The sequence below is a fragment of the Lethenteron reissneri genome, chromosome 54 (genome assembly GCF_015708825.2).
Source record: "Lethenteron reissneri isolate LAM-NWPU_2019-01 chromosome 54, ASM1570882v1, whole genome shotgun sequence".
Classification (NCBI taxonomy): Eukaryota; Metazoa; Chordata; class Hyperoartia; order Petromyzontiformes; family Petromyzontidae; genus Lethenteron; species Lethenteron reissneri.
Genome location: NC_083832.1, coordinates 3412397 through 3432257, shown reverse-complemented (window position 1 = coordinate 3432257; position 19861 = coordinate 3412397). Strand labels below are relative to the sequence as shown.

At 48.6% G+C, this 19861-nt stretch overlaps 1 protein-coding gene across 1 annotated transcript; it reads left to right on the top strand.

Moving 5' to 3' along the window:
* Positions 1 to 7436: 7436 nt before the first annotated feature.
* UBE2H (ubiquitin conjugating enzyme E2 H) lies at positions 7437 to 18015 on the top strand. The gene is made up of 7 exons (XM_061574230.1): positions 7437 to 7741; positions 11683 to 11759; positions 12692 to 12766; positions 13366 to 13405; positions 13644 to 13696; positions 14338 to 14466; positions 14636 to 18015. Exons 1-7 carry the CDS (start codon positions 7689 to 7691, stop codon positions 14758 to 14760), a joined length of 552 nt encoding a protein of 183 aa, XP_061430214.1. The 5' UTR covers positions 7437 to 7688; the 3' UTR covers positions 14761 to 18015.
* The last annotated feature ends 1846 nt before the right edge of the window (positions 18016 to 19861 follow it).

Genomic DNA, 19861 nt, shown 5'->3' with positions numbered 1-19861 from the left:
AACAACAACCACAAGACAACTTAGATTAAGGCCATCAGTCTAACTCTGTACTACAACAACACAAACATGGCTAAACCAATACACTTTTCGAAATCACCAAAATAAAGCCATGAAGGCAATGAAAAAGCAATCATAGGAACTGACGGAATTTTCACAATAAATGGCATAAACAACATGTACTACCAAAACCCTGCAGCCATAGCTGGCTGCATGAGTCACTCCACAACAGCAGGAGCATCAATCGGAGTATTGTAATTTTTCAATGCACCTTTAAGATCAGCACACTAAATCAAAACACAGGTCATACTTTGTAGCGATCATCCGGAGCGAAACATTTTATTTTAGGTCACTGAATAGCACTGGCAGCTAGGGGTGTACAACTCCTCTAAAGCAGTTTTGAGTGAAGATCTCATAGGTAGTGACTCAAGTTTCAATTTATTTGCAACAGCATTCCAGACCCTGGGGGCATCAATAGCAAAGGCCCTTCCTCCAGTATATGTACGGCAATAGGGAATATTAAGCTGGTAAATGAGTGTAGACCTTAGGTCAAATTTGTTATTTGAAACAGAGACGAGATCCAGCAGGTAATCTGCAGATTTTTTTGCAAGTACATCATGAATAAATAAGATCTGGTGCACAAGCCGTCGAACATTCAGAGATGTTAAGTTTGACCCAATGTAGAGATCACAGTGGTGAGTCCTATATGGGCAGTTCAATGCAAATCTTAAGGCCGAGTGATACATTGAGTCAAGCTTCTTCAGTACAGTACTTGGGGCTGATTTATACACAATGTCACAGTAATCAAGTAGAGGCAGTACGGTAGCTTTAATCAATTCCAAACGGAACATAGGAGGGAAGCAGTGCTTGTGTCGATATAGAAAACCAATTTTAATTTTTGTCTTTTTCCCAATATAATCAATGTGATCTTCAAAATTCAGTTTTGAATCCAGGATGACCCCAAGATACTTATAGATCTTGACTTGCTCTATTTGATCATTATTTAAGGTATGTAATTGGGGAAAAATAACTTCCCGCTTTAGTCCTGGTGAGAAGCATAGCACCTTGGTTTTGGCAGGATTTAGGACTAGTTTAAGAGCAACTAGCTGATGTTGTAGTTTGTTGAAATCACTCTGGAGCTTAGCAATCACGTCATCCGGAGAGCGGCCAGCAGTAATTAGTACCGTGTCATCTGCAAAAAGATTTACCCTGGAATAATCCAGTTCAGTGCCCAAGTCATTTACATAAAGAGAGAACAAGAGGGGGCCGAGAATGGAACCCTGTGGAACCCCTTTTGTTATCTTAACACTGTTTGACCTCCAACCATCTGTGAATACAGTTTGGGTGCGAGAAAAGAGGTAATTTTTTAACCATTTTACTGTGTTTTCGGAAAAACCGAGGCAACTTATTTTACTAAGCAGGATGTTGTGGTCTACTGTATCAAAAGCTTTGGACAAGTCAAGAAAAAGACAGGCGCAGTACTGCTTATTATCAAGGCTACTGTAAATGTGATTCAGAGAGTCTAATGCAGCAGATGTGGTGCTGTATTTTTTTCGGAACCCAGATTGTTTTAGATGTAATAGATTGTTGGCGGACAGGAAACTGCTAATTTGGTAGGTCAATAATTTTTCAAAAATTTTCATCAACGGGGACAAAATTGAGATAGGTCGGTAGTTATTTGGATCATCTTTAGGGCCCCCTTTGTGAAGTGGACGAACATAGGAATGTTTCCATTCTAGAGGAACTGATGCTTCTTTGATGGACAGGTTGAAAATATGGGCTATAGGTTTGTATATTAGATGACCAACAGTTAGTAGAGCAAAGACGGGAATACTATCTGCTCCGGTAGAGGAGGACCCTTTGAGGTAGGACAGTTGTTTCAGATCAATCTACTGCTAGATAAAGGCCTCCGCGAGCCTTCACCATCTCTCACAAACCTACCACGTAACGATCCACCGAGCACATCCTTGCACGCGAGCTCATTTCCATCGCTCCTTCTCCTCGCACTCATTTCATCGACCTCGCGTGCAGACCCGACGTGCGGCCATGATGGACAACACGTGTTTGCTGACGTCACACGGCCATTGAGCGTGACGAATCACCGCTCAGCCGGTCCCTGCTAAGGTCGTGGCCACGCTGCCATCATCTTCAGCAGCATTGGTCGATCCACAGCTGCATGCTTAGAGGGATATCAGCGTAAATAGCATTTGCCGTCACATTCACATGGGTGACGTCATCAAAGGGAGGGAGTGGCGTTGCGGCAGTTCGGCGAGGCGAGTTCGGCTAAGGGGCCGTCCATAAATGACGTCACGCACCTAGGGGGGAGGGGTCAGACATTTGTGACGAAGGGGGGGGGGTTGAGAAATGTGACGTCACATCAAAATGCGCAACTTTAAATAAAAATAGAATTGTTATAACAACACTCCTACAACATCAGAGTGGAGCGCCACATTAAATACGCACTACAATGACAATAGTTTAAAGCGATTTGAAGCATGTTTTATTTTCAAAATGGAAATATGGTTTTGGGAGGGGGGGGCAGAGCTTTGTGACGTCATATTTGAGGGGGGGGTCTGACTTTTTGTGACGCCGTGTGACGATGGGGGGGAGGGTCAAAAATCGTCCAAAATCGCGTGACGTCATTTATGGACGGCCCCTAACATCATTGGCGAGTGATATCTGAACTGCTATGCTGGGTTCCCTCCGCACCGAGTGACCAACGTGGTGAAGTGTGGTCATACAAACCCACATGACCAGCATGGTATTGGGAGGGAGGCTTTCATCCAGTCGTGAATTGATCATAGCCGATGATGATTTTACGGTATTACAACCTTCCCCGAGTTACATGTGCTCGTATCTGTTTCAACATCATTTGTGTATTTAAAGCTTTCGTGACTGCAGGGATTCATATTCTTGGTTCTTTCGGTAAAGTCACGTAGTAGGGAAGTAATAAAATAATATGTTTCATTTTTATTATTTTATTACTTCCCTACTACGTGACTTTACCGAAAGAACCAAGAAGATCATTTGTGTAATTTTGCTTTCGTGTTTGTGCTCCCTGTAGGTTGACTCAGCCTAAAATAAACATCGCAGTCCATGACACCCCCCAACCAGGGGGCCGTCCATAAATGACGTCACGTACCTGAGAGGGGGGGGGTCAGACATTTGTGACGATGTGTGACGAGAGGGGGGGGTTTGAGAAATGTGACGTCACATCAAAATGCGCAACTTTAAATAAATACAGACAACACGTTCTATTTAATTAAATACTTTTTAGTAAATGTTTTCTCCTACAACATCAGAGTGCAGCGCCACATTAAATACGCACTACAATGACAATAGTTTAAAGCGATTTGAAGCATGTTTTATTTTGGGGGGGGGCAGAGCTTTGTGACGTCATATTTGAGGGGGGTGTGACTTTTTGTGACGCCGTGTGACGAGGGGGGGGGGGGTCAAAAATCGTCAAAAATCGCGTGACGTCATTTATGGATGGCCCCTAAACCCGTAGTGGTTTACTGATATGTAACGTTACTTATATTCTCTGACGCTGATTAGTATTGTGTCTAAACCCGTAATGGGGTTCTGGGTGTACACACGCTTTAAACATTCTCGTGCACACAAATATTTTACATGGTGGGCCAAAATGTCCCTCTACCCCCATTACCCCGTATTAGTCCGCAGTAGCCTATGTGACAGGGATATTAAGGACTTCTCGCCCACACTGTAAAATACGTGGATGTACATGTGTAGTATTCTTGAATGAGTGAGCGCTTTCTGTCTTGTCTCCATGTCGGCGAGGTTCTTTGGCCGCTTCTAACACCAGTTGTAGTATTCTTGAATGAGACCGAGACTTCGTAGAGGCCACACGCTTTTATTCCGATAACACTAGTCCTCAGGACTCACTGGGGGAACAGTCCCACCACACAACCTAGGGAGGTACAGCCTCCGGCTCTATTCTCATTTCTCTCCTTCCCTAGCCTACAGCTACTCAGCTACTCCTTCCCTAGCCTACAGCTACTCAGCCCACTCAGTTCCAGCGGGGCGGCATCCTCGAGGCTTGGGGGTCCAGGATCTCCGGCCGCACCTCCTTCAGCTTCTCGTGAGATCGACCCCTCCGCTCTCCGGGAGCCGTCTTATATATCCCCTCTCTCTGAGGGGCGGGGGTGTCTCGGGGCCCTGGCTCTCGCCAGCCCCCTCCCCTCAGAGCGGTTCCAACCACCTCTCGTCCCTGTCGATCCGGACCGGTCCAGACCGGTACGTACCTCTTGTGTGACCTGTGTGACCTGTGTCAACCTTGGTGTCAACCTTGACCACCACACATGTCTACTCTTTGGTAGAAAGAGAAAATAATAAATTAAATAATAGCATACGACGTTTTTATTGCAACAAAAGCAATCATCATCAGGTACAAATGAAAGAGAAAACAAACCTAGTAAACTTATCATCTTCTTGGTTCTTTCGGTAAAGTCACGAAAGAACCAAGAAGATGAATCCCTGCAGTCACGAAAGCTTTAAATCGAAAAATAAACTTATCATATAACGCAATACAACACAGAGAGTCGGCTAACATAACAGTCAACACAATACACCCTTGTAGTTGTGTTGTATTGTGTGTTGTATTGCATTATATGTCTAAGTTTACTAGGTTAGGTTTCTCTTTCATTTGTACCTGATGATGATTGCTTGTGTTGCAATCGAAACGTCGTATGCAATTATTTAATGTATTATTTCCTTTCTCCGTGACTTTACCGAAAGAACTAAAGAGCAAGTCCTGCAGTCACGAAAGCTCCAAATCAAGTTTGTACATGTCTACTCGAAAACACGTGTACAACGCCTGCTGTACATGTACAGACGACCACGTACACTATAGGTATTCTCCAGTGAGTGGGCGAGAAGGCCCTATACCCCCCATTTACCTGTTAACCCATAGGTGCCGAGAAGAACGCGGTGGAGGGTGACTTCTGTATGTGAAATCACTCGGTGTTTGAATGGCACCCTCTAGTGGTGTTGACTGTGTACAACGAATACAGCTTCCAAGGCTGGATGTAACTAAACAATGTATTTTTTTTATTTACACGCTTTTATTTAACTCACTCTGTCTGTTGTTGTCGTTGTTGTTGTTGTCGTATCCTCAAATCTTGTAACTCAATTTTAACCCACTTTCCAATGTGGTATCGACTGCAAACTTGCTATACTTATGTCATACTGATGACAATACTATATTCTATCATTAAAAAAATAAATACAAATGTAACATTCTTTTTTATATGTTATGTATCGGCTTGGGTCTAATTGTCCACGCTCAACTGACGTTGGCTGTAAACCACCACGGTCCCTTACGTTATGGCAAGCTTCGGGGTCACTTCCTGGAGTCGTGGAGTTCTTCCATTACTAGTAGGGTACATTTCATTAAAGCGTGTTTAAAAAAAAAGTATTTTTAAATATTACTTATTTTAACACAGCCCGTCAGCCATACGACCTTCTTGGAGTGCATAATTCCAGCAGCATTGCTTGAATAAAAGTTAACTCTGGGACTGATTTTCACACAACGTGTCTCATCAGCAGAGGTTCAGGGTTGCTTGGTTGAACCAATGCTGCTGAAATTATGAAAATTACAAGTTTTGTTTTTACCCATCCCATCAGACACACGCCTCCACATTGTTTTTTTTTTATGTGGGAGAGACATATATGTACAAAAGGCGAATGGTCTCCTAATTTAATTCTGCTTATATTATCCGACGCTGATGATTATTGTGTGGTACTGAACCCTTAGTGGATGTGGTTACAACCCTGTGTCAAACCACTGCTGGATTTTCAGTTTGCACATAGTCACATATTCACTTTAAGATGTTTTCTTGTTCATGTTTTAGTTTTTTGTTCGTTTCGGTTGCACCCGATTCAAGAGCCGAACGGCTCACAGGGCTCTACCTAATAAATGAACTTGAAATTGGCCTCCTCGCCACGCCGGTGTCGGTCTTCCGAGGCGGGAGGGGTAGGGAGGGGGAATGTTCACCTACAACTTCAACCACGCCAGACGCTCCAATAGATTACACTGCACGGAAAAGAATCAAATAATAGATCCGCTGACTGACCGCTGCGCGTGTCGCGTGACATTTAATGGGAATCGCAAGGGGGGTGGAGCCAATCACGGTACACGTGTAGGGGGCGTGGTCTACTCGCTGTGTGGGCGGGGTTTAAACAAAGGGGGCGTGGTCTACTCGCTGTGTGGGCGGGGTTTAAACAAAGAGGGCGTGGTCTACTCGCGGTGTGGGCGGGGTTTAAACAAAGGGGGCGTGGTCTACTCGCGGTGTGGGCGGGGTTTAAACAAAGGGGGCGTGGTTTGGGCATTTAGGCACGCCTCCCTTCATTTTTTGTCCCCGACAGGAATATCAGAGCTTTGGGAGACATCTTCTTGGTTCTTTCGGTAAAGTCACGTAGCATGGAAATAATAAAATAATGAAAATAAAACATAATAAAATAATTCTCACGACGTTTCGGCCACAACGCAAGCAGCCGTCCTCAGGTGGAGAACAGGTCTGTCGAGAAGACAGAGTCTGAATGACACACACCCCAGGCTCTGTCGAGAAGACAGAGTCTGAATGACACACACCCCAGGCTCTGTCGAGAAGACAGAGTCTGAATGACACACACCCCAGGCTCTGTCGAGAAGACAGAGTCTGAATGACACACACCCCAGGCTGTGTGTCATTCAGACTGTCTTCTCGACAGACCTGTTCTCCACCTGAGGACGGCTGCTTGCGTTGTGGCCGAAACGTCGTGAGAATTATTTTATTATGTTTTATTTTTATTATTTTATTATTTCCATTCTACGTGACTTTACCGAAAGAACCAAGAAGATGAATCCATGCAGTCACCAAAGCTTTAAATCGAGCTTTGGGAGAGTTCAGAGTTTATTGAAACAAGCGGGTTTAGGCAGGTGTCCATTGCGCTGTGATCCGTGATGTCTTTGTGCTGGTGCCAACCCCCTTTCATATCCTCTGCGGTGTGTACCTGAATCTTTTTTTGTTAATAAAATACTGTCGAATTAGATTTTCATTGAATGGCGTGGCCTGTGGCTACGTTGGCTTGGTCTGTGGCTACGTGGGCGTGGCCTGTGTTTACGTGGGCGTGGCCTGTGTATACGTGGGCGTGGCCTGTGGCTACGTGGGCGTGGTTTGTGCTACGTGGGCGTGGCCTGTGGCTACGTGGGCGTGGTTTGTGGGGACGTGGCATGTGGCGACGTTGGCTTGGTCTGTGGCTACATGGGCGTGGCCTGTGGCTACGTGGGCGTGGCTTGTGGCTACGTGGGCGTGGCCTGTGGCTACGTAGGCGTGGCCTGTGGCTACGTGGGCGTGGCCTGTGGCTATGTGGGCGTGGCCTGTGGGGACGTGAACGTAGACGTGGTAATCGTGGGCGTGGTTTGAGGGGGCGTGGCCTGTGGGTTTAATTCGCCGTGTGCGTGCGAGGTGACGTCACCGCCAGCTGATCGGCGCCTGACGTCACCGCGTCTAGGTTGTTGTTGGGCAGCAAGATCTTCCCTCGGTTCGCTCTCTCACCTTTTGTGTCGCCTCTCACTTCACTTTCCCCCGCGCGTCTTTGTCTCTCTCTCTCTCTGCTTCACTGCCCTGTTCTCGCTCCCCTCCTCCTCCTCCTCGCTCTCGTCTCGTCCGCTCGGATTAACGCGTCCCGCGATGTCGTCGCCGAGTCCCGGCAAGAGACGGATGGACACAGATGTGGTGAAGCTGTATCCATCCCCAGTGATGGCATGCGAACCAGGGAGACTGCCTGTGTGTTTGTGTGTGCCTGTGTGTGTGTGATTGTCTTTGTGTGTGCGAGGTAGTATGTGTGTCTGTGTAAGTTGTGTGTGCCCGTGTATTTGTGGTTGTGTATTTGTGTGAGTGGTTGTGTGTGTGTGCCTGTGTGGTTTTATATTTGTGTGTTTCTTATCGGTTGTGTATGTTTGTGTCTGTGAGTGGTTTTGTGTGTTTTCAGTTGCCAGTATGTGCGTCGGTGTGTGCCTTCGTGTGTATGACTTCTACACAGAATGTACAGCGCACCTTGGTATTTGTTGTGTACGTGTGACTTTGTGATTGTGTGCCTTTGTGTATGTGTGTAAGTGGGTTTGTGTCTGCGTGTGTGTATTTGTGTGTGTGTGTATAAGTGCGTGTCTTGTGTTTCTATTTATGTACAAGTGTCTCGTGTGTGTGGATATAAATGGCTGACTGCCCTACGACCTCGGTGAGCCGAGTTCGATTCCCTGCCATCGATAAAGTGCTGAGCGATAACCTCGTCCGTCCTGGGCCTCCCTTAGGTCGACTCATCCTTCATACACAGTACATAACATGTATTGTGTAAATAACAGCAACGACACTGGGGAGACAAAGGCGGCCGGTTGTGGTGATGTACACATACACCACCCGAAACCGGCTTTAATAGGTGCTCGCTAACTAAATGTATCTTGACATGCTATGTAGACTGTACTGTAGTATTATCCGCGTCCGTCTTTGTCTCTAGAACTATGTCTGAGTCTGTCATGGCGCCCAGAGAATTACAAATATTATTTCCCGGGCCGAGGCCTGGCTCCGCAGGCTTTTCCCGTCTTTCCTAGGTCACTTGGCCGCTGACAGCCCGGCCGGACTCGGCCGGGTCGGGGGTTGCGATGCCTCGCCCTTCCGGGCCCACAGGTTCCGACGCGTTTGCTGGTTACTCGTGTGTGTTTATAACGACGTGGACGCGTGTACATTGAGGGTCAAGTATGGTGTGAGATGTAAATATGTTTGTGTGTGGGGGGGGTGGGAGGGAGGGGGAACATTTTTGGTTAGGGATTACGTAATGAGATTCGGGCTTGTTAAATTGTCAAGTAAGTAATGGTGTTCGGGCTTTGCGTGCCATCACTTGACCATCACGTTACCATCGCTTCACCATCACCGAGTGTCAATAACAGCAGCATCTCAACACTACCATCACGTTGTGTCAAACACTTCCATCAGCACCATCGAAACCGTCAATAACTGTCACCAACCATCATCGTGATCACCGTCAAACCATCGGACTTGCACAAACATCACTTTCACAATATCGCCACTCTCTCCGAGTGTCAATACCATCATCGGCAGGGTCTCGACATCACCATCACTCTTGTGTCGACCTTCATCACACCACGGGACCTACAGATATCACCATTACTTATCACATCACTGCCATCGTTACGGCTTCACCATTTTAACGTTTATCATCAACATCATCCTCAAGCTACCGGCCTTAAACACTATCGTTACTGTTTCGCCATCACCGTCATCACTTCACCATCGCACGATCGTGCCTGTTGGTCATCATCATCATCATCACCAACGGGGCGATAAAAACACATCACCACCAGCAGCATTATACCATCAACATTACCATCGCAACATCACCATCACGGCATCACACTGCCACGACACGGCCATCGTCAATCATCATCATCACCATGCGGTGGACATCAATCATTTGGTGATATCACATTTAGACCATCGTCGTCATCATCACCATCGTAGTGGGTGTAGCTGTGGCATCAAAATGAACAACAACAACCATCACACGAACAACGCCGCTTGCAATCGCACCCACGGTAGCAACTGGAACAACAACATGTAGCAACACAACAATATAACATAACAGAAAAGAACAGATTGTCTAGAGACGACCGTAAGAACACGGTGATAACAGACTCGATCACCCCGACAACAACACGAGCACCAACTACACAGAACAGCGGAACAGAGACGGCAACAACACAGACAACTTGAACAACAATGGCAGTATCAAACAACAACAACAACAGTAACATGTACAACAACATCGAGAACACGGGCAATACAGAACAGAATATGGACAATAGCACAAACAACAATAGCACAAACAACAACAGCAACACAGACCACACGAACATGCGGGAACAACAAGACCACACAACAGGGCACTAACAACCAACGAGAGAATGGCGTAAACAACAATCTGATAACGCAACTAAGACAGCAACATACACAGACACGGTCAATAGCAAGGCAACAACAGAGACACCAATACAGGGAACAGACAAACAGTTGACAACCAGAGGGACAACCGCACAGATGGCCACACAACCACATCAGTATCAACACGAATGTCTCGCCGAGTTGTACAGAGTCATGGCTGTCGTGCCCTCTGTATGACCACAACCACATTCGCAATAAGGACAGAAACCACCATGGGCGACGGCTAAAACGACACGGACATAAATCCCCATCGATAGCCACAACAACCACATAGGCAGCATCACAAGAAACTCGGCACCAACACAACAACAATACATAACCCACCAGGACAAGAACCCCATAGACAACAACATAGCAACGCAAATACCAGACAATCAAACAGACATAGACACAGACAGCTTTACAAGCAACAACCAAATATACAACATAATGTGTAACAACACACATACATTCACATAACAACGTATGCAGTTATATCACACAGAACAACATTACCCAAACCATGCACACGCAGTCATTTTAAGTGCCGAGCCAAAGCTGGGTGTTAGGTTCACGGGACAGGACCAGGCCCCTTGGCTTCTTGGCTCAAGCGGCAAACTCTTAACAGAGTGCGGAGGATATGGGGACACGAGACAGACAGACACACACACGCCGATACCACACCAAACACACGGATTCCACACACAGACACCACAACAGTCGCACAGATACCACACCGCACACAGACAAATACAGAGACACCATGGGGACCTAGGGAAACTACACACACCACACTATACCACACGACAGACACTGCACTGCAGATACCACAATACACACATATACCGCTCCACACACTGCATTATAAGAGAAACCACGGTGACCCAGAAAGACGACACGGTTGGCTACGTACGGTGCGAAAGAAGTTATACATACAGAGACCACACACATACCACACCACACGGCAGCACCCCCACACGACTCACACTGCCCCATTCACATCACATAGACACCACACCCCAAACACTGTACCGCACCACAGAAATCATATACACCAACACGTGGCGGGCACCGCAGACCCCACACCACACACCCCACACTACAACCGACACAGACAACCGCACCACAGATAATGCCATAGTTAGACACACCGCACCACACACACCGCAGCGTTCACCACACATTACACAGCAACATATACCGCATATATCGGTTGCCACATAGAGACACGATATCACACACCACCCACAACTGTCACCAAACACACAGGCACCACACCACAAACATCACACACACATACAGACACCGCACACACACAGCACAGACACACGGTGCGACCGAGTGAGGTTAGGCGACACAGCCCTCCCTCTGTCTCGCTCAAATTTGCTTTGTCAGCAAAACGCGGAGCGTGGAGCCCTGGGGGGCAGGGAGTGTGGGGGGGGGGGGGTTGAATGGGGGGGGGACTTATCGGGTACAGTGTGTACAGTGTGCCTGGCTTCACTGGCACAGTGTGTACAGTACACGTGCTATGTGGTGTTGCCCTTTGAGCTTTTATCCTGTGACCCCAACAAGTGTAACCTTTGACCTGTGACTCGCAAACCCTGCATCCTTATGACATTGGGCCTCCAGTGAACTCTGAACCATTGCTCTCGTGTGACCTGATGACCCTTGACCATGAAACCCATCACAGCATTGAGAGCAAACACGAGGTCACCATCCTGGGAGGACTCAACGAGTTCGTGGTGAAGTTCTATGGACCGGCCGGCAGTAAGTGATCACCGCATGCCACACTGCACACCAAAGACACAGATCCCCCGTATAACCTGCACAGACTGTTGGGGCAAGGGCTGTTGGTGAGCACTTGTGAAGGCCGTCGCTGCACACGAGGGGGTGGGTGGCCAACACCACACCCGACCGCCTTTGTCTCCTCAGTGGTGATGTTTGCACATCACACCAGGTACTCATTTTAGGCTGAGTCGACCTCGGGGAGGCCCAGAACCGATTCGGATAATCGTGATTGGTGTTAGCCGTGAACGGGAATCAAACTCGGGTCGCCGGGTTTAATAATCAAACTCGGGTCGCCGGGTTTAATAATGGTGATTCGAAAACATAATGGTTAATCTAAATTGTCTTATGGTTGTTATTGTTGACTTGCACCACATTGGAATTTTTGCACACAGCGTGTTAATACGGTTTTTTTAATATTTTCTGGTTTATTCCAGGATGTTTCTGTTACGCGTCGTCGCTTTTAGATGTTCTGTGTTCATATTTTGTTTGTTGCGGTTGCACCCGACTTAAGAGCCGCATGGCTCACAGGGCTATACCTAATAAATGAAACTTGAATAGCGCAGCGCGATAACCGATACATTGCACACCACACACTGCGCACCACACACACACACACCACAAACGGACATAGGCATGACACACAAAACATAAATATGCACTGCTTAACTCCAAAGACAACATGGCACATACACGGTACAGCCATTGCCACCCAACCCCACATACATCACACCACTATTATCACACGTTCATTGCATACAACACAAAAGCACCACACTTGAGACACCACAGCAACCACACCAGACAACACCACAGGCATCGCCACAGGTGGTGAGGGTCGTGGTGAGTATTGTGCGATTGTTATCGTGGCTCACCCTTTCCTCTCTCTCCCCTCCTCCTCCCGTCTCGCCCAGCGCCGTATGAGAATGGGGTGTGGAAGGTGCGGGTCGACCTGCCGGAGAAATATCCCTTCAAGTCTCCCTCCATAGGCACGGCAACGCACAGACACACGCACAGACACACGCACAGACACACGCACAGACACACGCACAGACACACGCACAGACACACGCACAGACACACGCACAGACACACGCACAGACACACGCACAGACACACGCACAGACACACGCACAGACACACGCACAGACACACGCACAGACACACGCACAGACACACGCACAGACACACGCACAGACACACGCACAGACACTACAACAACAACAGCTGTCCTTCGCCAACAAGTGGTGGTGACATCACCACAGCGCCTGTGCCAGGCTACATGCACTTTGAGGCTATCGCGTGAAGTGTGGAAGGCTCGCTGCTGGCAGGTCACGGGACAGATCCAGGTGTTGTGGGTTGACTGATGTGCCAGACTAGGTGCAGGAGGTTACAGGACAGACCCAGGTGCTACCGATTAACTTAACTGCGTTTTAGCTGCCTGGCGCTCCACTTGTTATTGTGAGGGTTGCTCCTGCACCCTCTAACTGCCCAGTAGCGCACTTGACAAGCCTCCTCACACACACGTATATCGTGTACGTGTTCCTTGCACTCGTAACAGTTTCTTTCCCTCCCCTCTCGCTCACAGGATTTATGAACAAGATTTTCCACCCGAACATCGACGAAGCGTGCGTTACCACCCACAGCGCACCGCAGCTCCCCTCCCTCTCCATCTATCTCTCACCCTACTTGCCCCCCCCATCCCTCTACCTCTCTATCTCTCTCCCTCCCCATCTCCCCCCCCCCCCTCTCTCTACATCTCTCTTCCTCTCTATCTTCCCCCCCCCCACTTTCTACATCTCCCACCCCATCTCGTGTCTGCTGCAGCGTCTCCACCATGTCATGTGTCTCGTTTGTGTCGCACAGCTCAGGGACCGTGTGTCTGGACGTGATCAACCAGACGTGGACGGCGCTGTACGGTAAGGGTCTTCCCATACCCCCCTCCCCCCCCCCCACCAGCTCATTATAGTCACCCCGTGTTTGTGACCCATGACCTCACGTGACCTCACACATGACCTTAGAAGGGGGTTGGGGGAACCTGCGCCCCTTGGGCGGGGTATGGCCCCAAGGCTTCATTTTCACACGGCTTGCGGCCACATGAGGCCTACCACTCTGAAAAGGCCCACAAGCCACCTGTATCCACCACTACAAGCGTCTTCACTGGTAACATTGCGTGTCTTGTCTTATCGCCACGCTCAGTCGCTGTAGGATGGCCCCGAGTAATAGTCGTTTTTTTCTAGATTTGAAGCTTTCGTGACTGCAAGGATTCATATTCTTAGGTTTTTTTCGGTAAAGTCACGGAAGCTTGTGTTGCCTCCGAAACGTCGTGATTTTTATTTTGTTTATTTTTTATTTTACTTTTATTAATTTTAATTTGTACTTTTTACCTACGTGACTTTACCGAAAAAACCTAAGAATATAATAGTCGTTTGTCGATGAGTTGATCTCATGGACCTATCGTCTCGGCTCTCTTTGCCACCCGCCCCCGCCATCGTTCTGTGACCCGAATCGCCTTCTGACCTCTTTGCCCTTCTCATTCCATTGACCCGTGACCCCGCAGACCTGTCGAATATCTTTGAGTCGTTCCTGCCACAGCTGCTCGCCTACCCCAACCCGATCGACCCGCTCAATGGCGACGCTGCCGCCATGTACCTGCACAAGCCCGAGGAGTACAAGCAGAAGATCCGAGGTGCACTGCTGTCCCTATGCTTCCCTGTGCTGTTTCCCAACATGTTGCCAGGCCACTGTCCGTTCACGTGCTTCTCTGCGCTGCCCCTTGTTTCCTTGCGCCACCCTGCACGTCGTTGTGGTTGGGGCCGATGCCGAATCCCAACGCTTCCCCGTTGCTGCCTTCACAGAGTACATCCAGAAGTACGCGACAGAGGAAGCGCTTCGGGAGCAGGAGGGAGCGGCGGCCGACTCGTCGTCCGAGAGCTCCATGTCCGACTTCTCCGAGGATGAGACGCAAGACATGGAGCTATAGCCGCACTGGCACCGCACTGGCACCGCACTGGCACGACACTAACGCGACATCGACAAAACACTGGCACTTGCACTAATTTCGCACCGATATTAGTGCCGACTCCACACTTCACCAACAAGGCATTGACACGGCACTAGCACCGCACTGACACAACCCTGAAGTACACCGATCTTCAATTAGCACTGCACAGGCACTGCAGTGATACCACACTGGCAGCATGCTGATGCCAACACTGCAACTATGCTGATGCTACACGAAGACTGCATTGACACCACAATGGCCACGGTAGTGACACCATACCAGTATAGCACTGGCACGGAACGTGGCACACTTATCTGATACAGTATAGTACATACATTTAGGGCTCTCGCTTGGCACGGTATCGCGTAACACACGCGCCCAGTGATGGTAACACACCCACGCAGAGCTGCTAACACCGGCGCAGCGCTCTTAACATTCTCATACAGCACGCGCATAACGCACTCGGTGCGCCCGCACTCATAGTGCGCGCACACTCGCCCATCGGTCACTAGCAGCCGGAGCTAAACGGCGCAGTTTGTAGCAAGCTGCTGTTGCGCGGTGTTAACAGAGGCTCTAACGCTGTGTAAATAAAGTCGCAATCTACGCTGCAACTCAGAGCAACTTTGTTGCAGCAGCCCGTGACAGTTGCCGCCACTGCACGAGAAATAAGCGATTTGATTGGATAGACGCGGGTCACGCGGTCGTCATTGTGACCTGCTGGCTATTTCCAACATGGCGGATTTTTAATGCATTTTTAATGCATGTGCAGAGTTTGATAAGAAAACTACATTAATCTGTATTTAGTAAGATAATGAATACACTTACCAGTACTATTTTTATTAATATTTTATAATTTTCATATTATTTACATTTCCGAAATGCCTGGATAGGTTATTTTATTCGTAGGCCACGCAGGCACCTTTCCTTGCCGAAATCCTGTACTGGGCTTCCTGGGCCAATTCGCCCAGGTGATAGGGGAGGACGGGCGTCATGCCTAGGCCTCCACTACACACAAGGGTGGGCTCCGGTTGTGTTTAATGGCTGGATAGCACGCAACCTTGTTGCACAAGAGAAGCAACGAAAAGTTTCAGTGTTGAATGTGAGATGTTGTGCAACAGTTGAACAGCAACCAAGTTTTGTGTAATAAAATTGCGCCATTTAGCTTCAGCTTAATGCTACGTGCTCACATAGGACTATACGGCTCGCATGAACACAAACGCACGCACATAGACAAACACAACGCAAATGCACAACATGGACAAACAACACTAACACAGCAAACACATACAGAGTCACATACAGGGTCACATACACATGGACACACAGGCACATGTAAATGTATGTAGGCACACACGGGCAAGTACGTGCGCGCATGTGTGCAAATGCACACGGACACAAGTGTGCAAACGCGCGCACAGACGTGTGCGCAGCCATGCATACAGGCACAGATGCTTACGGGCATATTTATGCTCACACATGCACACACATTCAGGCATTCGTACAGGCGCATAGACACACGTGCTCACGTGTACACACACCCACTTTTCCCTGACCCTGCTGTACACACTCTGATCCCTCCCACTGCTGCCCCCCACCCTGTCCAGGCCCCCCCCACCCCACACCCCAAGATATATTTAACACGTTAACGTTATTGTTACCGACGCGCTTTCATTATTTTGTTTTTTTAGAAAAAGGAAAAAATAAAACCACCAGTTTTTCGTTTTGGTTGTTTATCATCATCAACATTATTATTACCATTACTGTGTTATTAATATTATACTCTTACAAACTCCTACTATTATCGTTATCATCATCATTATCATCGTCGTCATTATATCATTGATCGCAAATCTGTTAGGCTCTTGTCGGCTCCTGCCAACTGCCCTCTCGCGCACTCTCTCTCCCTGCCGCCTGCACGTGTAGACGGGTCGGCAGGTCGGCAGACAGGCGGGTAGGGCAGGTAGAGACGGACAGACAGGTAGACAGGTAAGATACACAGACAGGTAGACGGACAGACAGAGTTGTCATCTGCCTGTCGTTGTACAGCCGGGCGAGGCAGCCCTTTACCCGTGAGTCATCAGCTGGGTTCGTCTTGCGTTTAAAAACAAAAAGCTTTGGAGATCGTGCAATGGCTGTTGCAGACTTGCTGCGCTTGCCTCGGTTCTACTGTGTTGCACCGTTTTTTTTTCCTCATACTTTTTTTCCTTTTTCTTGTTTTTCGTGTGGTTTTCTTTTTTTAACCAAAGTTTTAGAGGCACCTGACCTTCCCTGCCTGCCTCCCCTCCTTCCCTCCCTCCCCTCCCTCTCCATGTCTGCTGTTTCTACCCTGGTTCTTCCCAGCCCAGCGGACATGCGCGCGCACGCACGGAAACCTTGGTCCTGTGTCCCCGTGGCTTCCGTCCCTACGAGTCTCGCCGATTCTCTGTCCCTCTGTGCTTGCGAGCTACCTCCTGGTGTCTCGAGCATTCTCTTGTCTGTTGCCAGTGCTCTCCGTTTCTCTCTGTACTCCGGGTCATTGAAGCGAGGGCACGAGTGCGCGATCCAGACATGTCACTGCCCCCTGCGATGCGAAGAATGGGAAAATGCGTTTGCCGAGAGGGGAGCGTAGTTGCGAGTTTTTTTGCGTTGGCGAGCGTGCAGCATAAAGGAGTTGGGCGGCAGAGCCAATGTTCGCGGTGCATGCGGGATCGATATTGGGGAGAGAGCTCCTCGCCGAGTTATGTTCGAGTGCAGTGAGTGCGAGTGTGCGGGCGAGAAGGAGGACTTCTGCCGCTAGGTTCTGTAACCTCACCGCATTCTTGCCGTCTCATCCCTCTCCGTGTCCCTCATCCTCGCCCTGTTACCTCACCCCGTCTCCTTGCCGTGTATCCTGCATCCTTACCCTGTCTCTCACCACCTCACCCTGTCTCCCACCTCCTCACCACCCTATTCATTCCTCAACCGCTCTCTCACCTCACCCCATCTCTCTCATCCCCACCGTGTCTCCTTAACCCTGCGTCCCACCACCTCACCATGTCGACCTCCCATTATCTCCCACTAATCCCCCCCCCCCCCAATTCTTGCCTCACCTCACCCCATCTCCCACCTTTCTCCCACCTCTTGATTTTCATTTTCTTGCCGACTTTGATCTTCTCAACTCGTGCAACTTGTGGTTTGGTAAAAAAAAACGAAAAAAAGTAGGTAGGAGTTACGTTAAAAAAAAATCTGTAAAAATAATAAAAAGTTATAAAACTGCGCTTGTGGCGAGAGTGCTTGTTGCGTGTGTGTGGGCGAGGGAGGACCACCAGCCCTCGGTGCCTGGACTCGAATCTGGAACCTGCCACCTCGGGTCTCACAACTCCGCTTCACAATCATGGTCACGGTGGCGAGTTGCGTTTGACGGAGTCATCCTCTTTCACACTGTATTTATGATGTGACGTCACATTTCTCAAACCCCCCCCCCCCCCCTCGTCACACATCGTCACAAATGTCTGACCCCCCTAGGTGCGTGACGTCATTTATGGACGGCCCCTTTCCCATGTGCGGCACACGGTGACTGCACCTGGCCTGCGAATGGGCGTTTGTCTACTGGCCTATGGATGAGACTGGAGACTGGATAGCAAAGGAGAGGGAGGGTGGCTGACCGAGGAGACGGAGCGATGGAATTGGCTTCGAGTGCAGGAGTGAGACAGATCGTGGCACTGCAGTTTCAGTTTTCAGTTTCATTTATTCGGTATAGCCCTGTGAGCCATTCGGCTCTTGAATCGGGTGCAACCGCAACAAACAAAAACATTAACAAGAAACAATTGAGGACAAGGGAGACAGCGCTCCAATGTCTTTCAGACAGCTCTGTCTTCACCTGAGGACAGCTGCTTGTGTTGTGGCTGAAACGTCGTGAGAATTCTATTATGTTTTATTTTTATTATTTTATTATCTCCCTTCTACGTGACTTTACCGAAAGAACCAAGAAGATGAACCCCTGCAGTCACGAAAGCTTTAAATCGAAAAAAAATACAACCATAACCACAATCATATAAACATAAATCTATTTGATAGCAATATATTGGGACATTTTGAGCATATTTGAATATTGGAGGGTGTGTGTGTGTGTCCCAATATTTACATTATGAGCAGTCGCCCGGCCACGTGGCTCAGTGGAAGAGCGATCGCCTCGCAGAACTTTGGGGCCGTCCATAAATGACGTCACGCACCTGGGGGGGGGGTCAGACATTTGTGACGATGTGTGACGATGGGGGGGGGGGGGGTTGAGAAATGTGACGTCACATAAAAATGCGCAACTTTAAATAAATATAAACAACACGTTCTACTTAATTAAATAGACTTTGTAATAAATGTTTTCTCCAACAACATCAAAGTGCAGCGCCGCATTAAATACGCGTTAGAATGACAATAGTTTAAAGCGATTTGCAGCATGTTTTAGTTTTTTTTTTTGGGGGGGGGGGAGCAGAGCTTTGTGACGTCATATTTGAGGGGGGGGGTCTGACTTTTTGTGACGCCGTGTGACGAAGTGGGGGGGGGGGGGGGGTCAAACATCGTCCAAAATCACGTGGTGTCATTTATCGACGGCCCCTTTGAAGGTCACGAGTTCAAATCCTAGCTGAGTGGGGGGAGTTGACCCAGCCAATCATCCCCACCTCCAGGGTTCATAGAGTGAGTACCATACTACTTTGCGGGGAAGTCAATGGTGGTTGTCCTCTGGATATTTTCGCCCCCGCCAAAGGAATGTGGAATTGCCGTCGCTGGCTCAGGGTTATTAACAGAATGGCCAACTGAGTGCAAAATCACTTTGACTTGACGCTAGAATCGAGCCCGTTTAATCAGTGGACGGCTGGAATCTGGATTGGAATCCAGAATCTCACCGGTGCTGGATCAGCGCCTTTAACCCGTGAAGCCCTCCACCACCCGACCCCTCCACACTCAACACATTTCTCCAGCACATTGCGGCAATAACAGGAAACATTTCATATGCGACGGTTGGGCCAATGGTCTTTCTTCATAGCGCACCAATTCCCAGAAGCACCGAATCTTTTGTCCTGGGTTCTCACCCGGTTCCATCAAAGTAACTTGAACTTTTTCGATT

Coding starts and splice junctions, on each gene's coding strand:
- UBE2H (XM_061574230.1), top strand. CDS start 7,689: ATGTCGTCGCCGAGTCCCGGCAAGAGACGGATGGACACAGATGTGGTG. Junction 7,742..11,682: donor GACACAGATGTGGTGAAGCT/GTATCCATCCCC, acceptor AACCCATCACAG/CATTGAGAGCAAACACGAGG. Junction 14,467..14,635: donor GTACAAGCAGAAGATCCGAG/GTGCACTGCTGT, acceptor CTGCCTTCACAG/AGTACATCCAGAAGTACGCG.